This window comes from Genypterus blacodes, unplaced genomic scaffold (genome assembly GCF_046128005.1).
Source record: "Genypterus blacodes isolate CSIRO-AG114 ecotype Tasmania unplaced genomic scaffold, CSIRO-AGI_Gbla_v1 ptg000021l_1, whole genome shotgun sequence".
NCBI classification, from domain to species: Eukaryota; Metazoa; Chordata; class Actinopteri; order Ophidiiformes; family Ophidiidae; genus Genypterus; species Genypterus blacodes.
The window spans coordinates 3832582-3843546 of NW_027466834.1; the positions used below are offsets into that span (position 1 = coordinate 3832582).

Sequence of the window (10965 nt, forward strand, 5' to 3'; positions counted from 1 at the left end):
TACCACTAGATGGAGACATTTGTCCACTAACCTAAAAGGCTGCAACTCTGTGGCTGCAACATGGAAGGTTTACAAAAAAGTTAGAATATGTCAGCTAAACTATATCAGCTCAGACTTTATCAATCTACTCTCACCTGGTGCCTCATTCCACCGCCTAACTAAGGATTTACAATAAACGGCACCTTTAAAGTCACAAGTTTGCTCTAATTGGACCTGAGATCCTTGGAAAGCTCACAATCTCACACTGAGCTGTACTAACATGGCAGTAATACCTGTCAATGGCAACAACAAAGACCTGTTTGATCCTGCTTAAAGCCTTTGACAGGTTGAGAGGAGGGCCCCTTGTTTTTCATCAGCATGTACAGTGTGGGTAATCTCACTCCACCATCTTTTTATCACATGACGTTTGTGTAAAGCCTTGACTTACTGTACATTCCTCTGCTGTGACCTGTCAGCTGATTGGAGCATTGTAACAATGTATTTCATCAAGGGATCCTTTGGTTTTGCTCATTCAGGAAAGCTCTTCAAAATGTATTCTTTAAGTCTCTTGATGCATATAGGTTCTCATATGTAGGTGATTTGAAACCGAACCCCACGCACGCTGTAGTGTGATTGATTGTGAACACGTATAGGATGTGGGTGGAATAAAAAGTCTGAATAATTTTGTTTTCATGTTTATTTTACAACTCATCAGCAATAATTTAGAACAGCATATGTGTAAAGCATTAAAGAAATGTGCAACAGTTGCTCAGTTAAATCTTTAAAAAGATCCATAGATTTCTACAACATTGACATAGACATGTATACTTTATGGTATATTCACAAAAACTATTTACAGACACACATGCCACTTTACAGAACAATTGAGAACATGTCAGATTTGAGGCAAAAAACTGCTGAAGAAAAGCTACAAAAGCGATGTCATGTCTGCAAAATACAATAAAAATGATGTGTGTACTCAGACGCACATGGAACTTTAAAAAGCTAAACAACACTACACTTGCATGGAACTTGGAATTAATCTCTTAGAAAACAGGTTCTGACTTCATCAAATGGCAAGTGGTCACAACTGTCAGTCACTTGCCCACAGTTTCTTCCCCACCTTTGTAATTGCAAATTACCTTAAAGATGACTCATCTATAGAAAGGAACAGTGTTTACTGCTTGAAATCACCACAAAGCATCTCTGCTCTCTATTTTGAAATGATGTCATGTTTTTTTTTCTCTTTCTTTTTTTTTCCATCCTCCCCCCCTACAACTCAGCAACACAATAAAAGGGTTCAAAGGGAACTATACAGTGATTGACTTTCAAAACTGTAAAGTGACTGTTGGGGCAGAGAAAAGTGCACTTCACTTCCCAAAGAGTAAAGGTCATTCTACATACAAACTTTAACAGCTGGGAAAATACAGGTACATTCAATATCAAAGATCTATAAGGTGCTATCCTACAATGTTTCCAGGAGGTATAAATCGCTGCCTCTCTATGCAGAAATGATTCATTGAGGGGACCTACAATATGCTGGTCAAGCATATGAATGAAGGGCTTCTTTTCTTTCACCATTAAAACCGTTCAGCACGTTTGCAGTTGTTTGTCTTTACTTCTTTGTCAGAGGAACAAAGACGCATGAATGAACCTCAGATCTGTACAAATAACTCAGCAAGAAGAGGCAGAACAAAAACATCTGCTCCTAAATGTCATTTAAACAATGTCTTCACTGTTTTTGTTGTTTGTGGTGATCATTCCTGCCCAGGAGAGACACTAATGTGCCTCCCAACTCGACTTCCCCAAAGCTAAATGAGGGGACGAGGTGCTTTAGGCGTTATACTTCCTTAGAGCACTTATTTTATAGGCCCGTTTAGTGCACATTTACATGTTAATTAATGAATCAGACTGTCTTCCGGGCCATTATATTTACAGTCATAGTCAGCCAAGCTGTTAATATCCTTGGCAGAGGTCAGTTGCAACTTCATATATCCTAAGAGACCCGCTGGTTGGGATATTGCGCACTGCTGTGGTACTCAAAGTTTTGGCACCAACACTGCCATTTGAAAACATGTTATCAAAGAGGATACAAAACTATCTCCAGCACAACACAGACGTGTATTATTGTCAATCATTGTCGTCGATCATTCAAATTGATTAATCTAGCATAAGTGCAAAAGGCACAGCCGTCCCGTTTCGCCATGATATATAATATATGAGAAATGAATCTGTGAAACCTCGCTTAAAAAACCAAACCGAACCAAAGCAGAGAGTATAAAACTCCTCAACACAATGCACGGAAAAGTGACACAAACAAAAAACGAGCTTTGTCGATATGGAGCCAGCTGAGCCTCCTGATTATGTTGTCTTGCTTTCCTGGAACGTATCAATTACGTCATCGTCATCGTCGTCGCTCCCCGGATTTTCTTCCCCGTCCTCAGGTGAGCCGGCCTCAGCCCGAGGTGACCCGTCGCTGTCTGGCGTGTGGGAGTCATTTGACAGACAAGAGGCTCCGACGTGAGCGGACAGACCGGGGAAAGCCGCGGCTGCTGCCGCGGCTGCGGCAGCCGACGCGTGTGCGGGGTAGAGCCACGGGAAAGGGGAAGCCAGAGCGGCGGCGGCGGCTGCTGGGTACATGTATTTTTCAATGTTACTTTTATCGAAAAAAGGCATATATGACGCAGCCGCCGACGGGTTAATGAAGTAAAAAGGCATGCAAATAGGCGTCTGCTGTCCCACGGTGGTTATTCCCATCAGAGAGTTCATAAATGCCAGATCGGGTCTGGTCGGGTCTGCGCCGGCGAACCCGCTTCCACCCCAGTTCATCTTTGGTTTTTTGGCCGCACGATCATCTCCGAACTCTTGTTTTATCTTCACCGCCTTGGGCCCCTGCAGCGCCTTATTGCGCTCACATTCTTTCTCTTTGCCGTCATTCTTCTCCGCCTCGCCCCCGTATCCACTGTCCGTGTCTGTGTCGTTCTCGTTAAGCTCCCCGGGTTGGGTCCTCTGGATGACAGGGACGCAGTTGGCTTGGCTGTCAGCTTTGTGTCCTTCCTGTGCGTCCTGATGTGCGGCTGCTGCGGCGGCGGCGGTGGCGGCGGTAGGTAGCTGGTGCTGGAGCGGCGGCGCGCCAGGCTGGAACTGCGCTAACACCTTGTGGAGGTGGTTGATGAGCTGCACACACCTCTGCTCTCGGGTCGTCCAGTTCTCAAACTGGTTCAGGTACTGCAGGACCTCTTTGGCACAGGCCTGGAACCCGGTGTGGAACGCATCCAAATCCGCATGAATAGAAGATTTCATCGACCGGTCCCCTGTGGAGCAGATTGACAAATATAACGTTACTTTGCAGCTTTGGAACACATCATGAACCACACAATCCCCATATTCAGGGTAAAGCAAACTAGCCTAATCTTATTGAATATTAATGTGGAAACATGAGTTCTTGCAGGCTGCTTGTCACTTGGGCATCTTACCATTCTGCAAAGCGATAATCTTCTGGTGCTGCTGCTCGGTGACAGCGGTCAGTGCGTTCAAATGTTTCAATGTTAACTCCAGGACCACCGCTTTCTCCAAATGCCCGAGCGTCTACAGAGAAGAGGAGGAGGGGGAGGGAGACAATAGATCAGTTGTTTATATGAGAGCCCACGATCACGTAAAAACAAATTCGGCCAAGCATCTAAAAACTTTTTTTTAATAATGTCCTGTCCTCACCGACAGCTTGAGATGTTCGGGTAACAAGTCCTTCAGCTGCCCGATGCATTCGTTAATCCTATCCCTCCTCTTCTTCTCTATCAACCGGTGTGGCAACTTGTATGCGTCCTGTATAAACGAGAATATAAGTGGTTATCAGAGAGGGAGATATTCAAGAAAAAAGTTATATTAAGTGTGTACATCAAACACACTTGACGGACGAGATCATGCTTACCTTCCCGCCATCCTCCCGTTTTATTCCTCTTTTGGATTTGCACATGTAGAGTGAGGGGTAATCCACCCTAAAGTAGAGAGAGAGAGAGATGACCGGTTTAATCCCCTCAACTGTCACGGCACTTTATTAAATACACTTTACACACTTCCCCAAAAAAGCGACACTCACCCTAAGAAATCGGCGTGCTCCATAAATTGCCTGTCCTGTAAATGCGGTATCCTCTCATCCATAACTTCTCCCTCCGCGACTGCTTCTGCTTCTGCTTCTCCTTCGAGCTTCTCTTTGTGGAACGTTTCTTTAAATTCACCTGCGTTATCCACGCAACCGAGGGAGTCCGAAAGAGGTAGAGAGAGAGAGAGTGAGACGGTGCGGTACGTGTGTGTGTGCGTCCTATCTGCTGGAGCTGGAGCCTCAGACTGGCGCCTCTGACTTCCCTGAGCTTTGGACTGAGCTGAGCTGAGCTGAGCTGCCACTTTGCAAAAGCGCGTCGGTGCCGCGGTCAGAGCGCAGGCGCGTCTCCGAGAGCGGAACAGCTTCCGCCTCACGTGTAGCTGCACCAGCGCAAAGTCCGGTCATTACACCTCCTACGTGTTGGGCTGTTATGTTGCCTTGTTGCTGTAGCGATGGAGTCAAAACGGTTTCGACCCGATTGCCCGAAACGTGATTGTTGCTTAAAACGCGAGAGAGTGAGGGGCACGATGTGTCTGTGTTTGTGTATTTATGCGTGTGTCTGCCAGCGATCCTGCAAACGTCATTAAAGCAGCCAAACTTCCCAGCTGCATTGTGTGTCACAGTGCGACTGATGGGATAAACAGAAGTTGCTAAAGTATTTCGCGGTCACGTTCTGTCTGTTCGACGTGTCGCTGCTGTAACATGACGAGGCTGAATCCGGATCTGGAGCTAAGACCTAAAATCCTGTACGTGTTCATCCAAAGTGGCCACACGGAAGTAAATGCGAAGTAATAAAAAAAAAGGGGCGATCGCGTTGAAATAGCTCAAGTGTTTTGCTTATGTGGAGGGAAGGATAGGGCAAACGCACGCGCGCACGCACACACACACGCACACACGTCTCTGCGCCCAAAGCTGCGTTGTCTGTAACCATGGCACTGGCCCAGCAGTGTGCTCAGACACGTGCGTAAAGGCGCCTTATTAATCTCAGCGTGGTGCTCCGCTCTCCCGCCTTCACCCCACTGGCTTTGTGCAGTAATGAAGAGGAGAGATGTCAGGACGGGACGGGTCAAGCTGGCTCACACTAACAAATACATCTGTGACTTGTGTGATCTCATCTCGTCTGGCAGCCGTAATATGAGTCAGCGTGACTATATGAATCTATGGATAAATGCTTCAAACACAAACACGTGCTATGATCCAGATGTTTAAGTCATGTGTAAATGCACCTTTAATGATCTTTGTTGTCGTTTTATTATTAATATTATGATTACATCTATCTCATATTATTAGTTACTGCTTATTACAGTCAAAAACATTCTCAGCTTATCTATTTTGGAAGTTTTTGGAAAAGCATAATACTTCAATTTGTAATGTTTAATGTTTCATTTTACTTGCAGTGTTCATTTCAACAAGTACTGAGATTTATCACACGTTTTTTATTTTCATTCCTTTTCCTAGCGGATCTGCACTGCACTCAAATGCCCTGTGATCACATTACTTCCTCCTGTCAATCATGTGACTGTAGTGTTTTTGTGTAACTGTGCTGACAAAAGCCGGATCCAGTCCCTCCCACTCTCAGATGAAGTATGACCTCGTCCATGTCCAGGTTTCTCATTAACTCATACCTGCTGATCAGCCTCTGACTTTCCATTTTCCTGCGTGACAACAACCCGGCTTCATTTTGCAGTCAACACAGAGTTGTACGTTGGAATCCCCCTTCGTCGTTTCCTGACCCCCCCCCCCCCTTTCCTCCTCTTCCTTTCCTCCACAGTATGCCGCCGCTCTATATGTGGCACTGGAGCCGCTCAAGGAATCCAGTCCAAATGTTTTCCATATTAGTTCAGAGCCTTCTCTGTTTTCAAATAGCAGCCCAGCCTGGCTTATGGTGAGGAGGAGGAGGCCCGGACAGGGAGGGGAAGGGAAGGCTACAGAGGCAGGCAGACAGGCAGGCAGGCAGGCAGGCAGGCAGGCAGGCAGGCAGGCTCGTCCACCCCAAAACAGCACAACACTAAAAGTCAAGAGGACAGAGAGGGTAAGAGAGAAGGGAACTAGCCACCTTGCAAGGCCAAAGAGATCTTTAGAGTGAGAAGAAATGGGACAGGGGCAGAAAGGTTCCTCAGACCAGGAGAAGAAGGCCATGAAGAAGAGGAGCGGCGAAGGCCCGGCGCCGGAGGACGGCCAAAAGTGCAGGGTCTGTCGCTTCCCTCTGCTCGTCGCCCTGCTCCAGCTGCTGCTGGGGGTGGCCGTGGCAGCCGTGGCCTTCCTCATGTTGGCCATCAGCCCCTCGCTCCTGGCCAGGGAGACGCCACACTGGGCTGGGATCATTGTAAGCTCCGTCCTCATGCTCCAACACATTCCGATTGCATATTTGCATGGAACCCAAGTCGTTTCCCTCCAGTTTCTGATACATCTGCTGCATGCGTGACCATCCCTTGGCTTAGCGTCCAACATGTACCCTTCCTCACCCTCACCACACTGCATGTTGTGCATTCGCCCGTACACAGCTCTCTCTACATGGAGCCTGGAGCTATACAGTCACTGCGGCTATGGATAATCACTGGTATTGTCATGTTCTAATAAATCTCCATCTGTTATCTTCACCTGACTGAGCACATCTGAGTCTCCGAGCCATCTCAGCCGCTCCTCCGTCGTGCCTGCACCGGCTGTTGTTTTTGTTGCATGTCCAACACATCATGAACATCTGGGTGGATGAGACGAAGCAGCCACAGGTTTACTCCCAGGCCTCTCATTCTCTCTCTCTCTCTCTCTCCCTCTCTCTCCTTTCAATCTCAGCACAACAGCTTGACCTTTACACACCTAAATAACATCAAAATACCGCATTCATTAGAAACAAAGGGTGCGCTCGCCATCTGTCTTAACAACCCCAGTAAACTCACTCATTTCATTTATTCAGTCAAATTAAACTAGCTGTTAAACAGAAGCTGGAGATGATGAAGATGAAGATAAAGATGATAATTAAGGTTGGAACAAGTAAAACACCTCAGATTTGTGGTTGTATAACTTCAGATTAAATCAGTTTAAGCTTTAGTGTCATATTTTGGTTCAGGAAAAATATTATTTGTACGCTCCGTGGAATATTTTTGCCTGCCCGAAAAACATTCCTAGACACTAACATCCCGAGTTACCTCCTCACGAGATTCAGCCGAGTGAAAAACACTGAGGTCATCAAGAACTTTCCAGAGAGACCTGACTCCCTAAGAACCTGGGATAAACATTTAAATAAGATGCTGCACGTTAGTCACAAGACTCCAGTTGGACTGAGGAGTGTGAGTGTGTCTCTGTGTGTGTGTGTGTGTGTGTGAGAGAGAGAGAGAGCGAGGGAGAGAGACTAATGTAATCAGATGACAACTTACTGCTGAATCATTCAAGATTATGAGACACTAGTGCAAGGCCAGGAACAAAAGATTCTTTAGAACCAGATTTGTTGAAACGGTAAACATGTCCAGGATGTTACAATAACATGACGGCTACTTAAATCAAAATGACATCAACATATATTTGGGTATATTTGAGTTTTGTGTACAAGAGGGTGTTGATTCTTTCTAATAGTGAAAAGGGAGTAAAGTGGCTGCTCTGTAGTTCCATTTAAGCTTCTGATATCAGTGGATCTAACTCAACTTTTCTGCTGTGTTACTGTAGCTGTGTTTAGTCTCCATCCTGGGCTTCATCCTGTACTGTATCACTTCCGTTCCTGATGAAAGGAATTCCGTGCAGTTCGTTGTCAAGGTGAGTCTACGGGCACAAACCAGCGGGCTTGGATCTTTATTGGACATTAGGATCCAATCGAAGAAAGTGATTTATTAAGCGGATATAGCTTTAATGTTGCGGAATGCACATGTATGACAGAGTGATACGACTGAAACGTCCCATCATCATGCATGCCGGGGATGTTTCAGTGAGTTTTACCAGAGAGGAAAGGAGAGAGGTTCTGTATTGGCAGGTGGGACCACAGGGGGCTGCTTGGTTCCTCTGAGGATGAGAAAGCACATCTGGCAACAGTACGAAGGGAGAAGCAGAAAAAACTGCAATCCTCCTTTAAGACATTTCTGCAGGATTCCCACAAGCGGAGATGTGTGTGTGTGTGTCTGCGTGTGTTAATGTGGCTCGATCGTTGCGGCTTAATTAGCCATACAATGTGCAGTAAGCAGTCGGAATGTCAGGGTAATTAAAATCTCTCCGCCATTATTTGCTAAATGAGAAGCAAAGTCCTTGAGAGGTGAATCCGGTGTGTTTCCCATCAAGACAGACACGCCAGATTAACAGCTTGAAGAGAGAAACACCACAATATACATTTACGAGAGTTCGGAATAAGATAATTGTTTAATGTGAGATGATGTTTCGCATCTATTTTCATGTTTATATCCCACTGATCAGAATTCTATTTGCAATTACTATTTTATGTCTCTGTTTGTTTGGCCCTTAAGATAAATGTGTTTGAAGTCATTAAAGTCATTAATTCCCCCACACCAGTGAACTTGCGGCTTTACAATATAAAGTTTGTCAGTTCATTTATTTGTCTGAGTTTAGCCTTTTGGGTGAGTCATACTGTAAATCATACTGGTAACTTGCAATATTTTAAAAGAGATTTGACTTTTTTTTGTCCTTAAATCATCCTTTACGGGCTTTGAATAATGTATTAAAAGTGTTCCAGCACACTGATGTGAGCGGGAGGGTTTGGGATCATTTCATCTTAGTGATGCTTGTAATGCTTGAGACATACAGTACTTACAGATGCAGTACGACTCCACATTAGTTCATATTTCACAGCTGCTCCAATGAACATAAACTTCTGTAATCAGCATGTAACTGAGAGTCAGAGTCAGTGAATTAGGGATCCTGTGGACTATGATGAAGTGTCATTTTATTGTTATTAAGATTGTGTAAATGCATAAACAAAATTTATGTTTATATGCATTATTCAGCATTTACTCGCATGCTGTAGCTGTAGGTGCAGGAGAGTTTTAAACACAGCGTCTCTGCCATGTGCTTGGCTCCGTTTCACAGGGTCAGGCTGTACCCCGTGGCATTGTGGGTAACTTCTTTGAGTGTAGTTTGACACAGGCACTGAGCCAGGACGTCTTTTTACAAGCTCAAAATGTGGCACGCTGCATTCATCATGAGATAACATGATAAGCCAGCAGCCTAGCATAGCTTCTCAGAGTGAAGCAGACGAGGACACGAGACTTCATAATGGAACCTGGTTTGTCTCCTTGTCTCTCTCCAATGTTACAGCTCCTGTACTTTGTCCTGTGCTCCATCGGCCTGGTCATCTCTGTGCTGGCTATGGCGTTCGCTGGACACCACTACACGCAGACGGGTAACCTGAGTTGTAAGTCGGCGGGCGAGGACTGTGTGTGCAAACTTGACCCCAGCGACCCCGTAGCTCGCATTTTCACCTACCGCCTGGTCAGTGACTGCGAGGAGATCACCGGGACCCTCACCATGTACTTCCTAATCCAGATCATACTCAACCTGGCTCAAGCCCTCGTCTGCGTCGTGGGTGCCTTCATCATGTGGAAGCACCGTTACCAGGTCTTCTTCGCCGGCCTGCAGATCTGCTCTCCATCCTCCCGGCAGTGGGAGAAGGTTTAACACACAGATCGGTCAACTCTCATTGACCTATGGAAGTGTGTGTTTTCTTTGATCTCAATTCATATTTACTCCCTTTTGATAGTTGTACTATAATGGCATTTTGCACAAGTTTTGTATACCATGTACGTACTGTAGCTTTGTACCTCCAGTTGCCGCTGTTATGAAAATATCTTTGAATTTTAGGAAGAATAATGATGGATAGTCCATTTTTGGAAAGTAGACGATTTGTATTTAAAGGTCATGTTTACACACAGTGCGGGCGATGTATTTGAACCTATTTACAAGTGAAAGACTACAGCCTTCCTTTGGTTTAACAACTGCTCAGATTTAATGACGGTGATGTGTAGTTGATTGTAGTTAAAGTAGCTCTGCCACAAGCTTTGGGAGGATGATATTTGGTAAAAATGGCCCTATTTAGTTCATCAAATGACTTATCCATTTGAGAATTTACAGGCAGAAGAAGAAAATCCCACTTAGTTTTCATGCCTGAAACAAACAAACCCTTTAATAGTTTGACACTCACTTCGAACAGCAGTAACCAAACCTGGGTAGGCGATGGTTTACGAGGCCAGACCCAGACTGGGGCCCAGGAGATGGGCTGGGCCGGGCTGTGGCATGTGAGGGTGGATCCCAGGCCCCCAGCCAGCAGTGGGCTGCGACTCAAAATCGTCTGTAGGAGTCAAACTACTGCAGCCACAAAGGGAGACAGGAGGGACGGGGCCAGGAAAGGGGGACTCAGACAGGCAGCTGGACTGTTGGATCTAAATCAACGCAAGGATGTTTACAACATTTCGATTGTCTCTCCGTTTAAGAAACTGACACATTCATTTAGGTTTGAGTGTAAGAATATGCTTGGTGTGCTTCACCTTATGCAGAAAATTTGCTTTATTCAATTTCTTCTCTTTCATCTCATCCTGATAGCTTTTACCCCCCCCGCCACACACACACACACACACACACACACACACACACACACACACACACACACACACACACACAGAAACAGGAAATGGTAAATGAGGAGTCTGAGCTCTGTGGCAAATTAGATGGAACATGTGGCCAGAGGGAAGAGTGTAATTAGTGTGCAACGTTACATCTATTTGGTCAATGATTGAAACGGTGCTTGATTATATATCTATTTCTAACAGAGGCCTTAAGTCGGATGGTGCAGAAAGCTGTGTGTCATCTTGCCAGAAATGTGTGCATCTCCTCTTTTGAAACTGTTTGAAACTGTCATGCTTGTGGTTGCAAATACAAGTGTTTTATCACGATTA

At 45.4% G+C, this 10965-nt stretch overlaps 2 protein-coding genes across 2 annotated transcripts; one reads left to right on the forward strand and one right to left on the reverse strand.

Moving 5' to 3' along the window:
* Positions 1-1184: 1184 nt before the first annotated feature.
* On the reverse strand, positions 1185-4809 carry bhlhe41 (basic helix-loop-helix family, member e41). The gene is made up of 5 exons (XM_076141947.1): positions 4076-4809; positions 3908-3974; positions 3694-3801; positions 3456-3567; positions 1185-3293 (listed from the first exon to the last, which is right to left on the reverse strand). Exons 1-5 carry the CDS (start codon positions 4135-4137, stop codon positions 2341-2343), a joined length of 1302 nt encoding a protein of 433 aa, XP_075998062.1. The 5' UTR covers positions 4138-4809; the 3' UTR covers positions 1185-2340.
* A 616-nt stretch (positions 4810-5425) lies between these two features.
* Positions 5426-10965, forward strand: sspn (sarcospan (Kras oncogene-associated gene)). The gene is made up of 3 exons (XM_076142296.1): positions 5426-6404; positions 7739-7825; positions 9332-10965. The coding sequence occupies exons 1-3, from the start codon at positions 6171-6173 to the stop codon at positions 9689-9691; spliced, it is 681 nt and encodes a 226-aa protein (XP_075998411.1). The 5' UTR covers positions 5426-6170; the 3' UTR covers positions 9692-10965.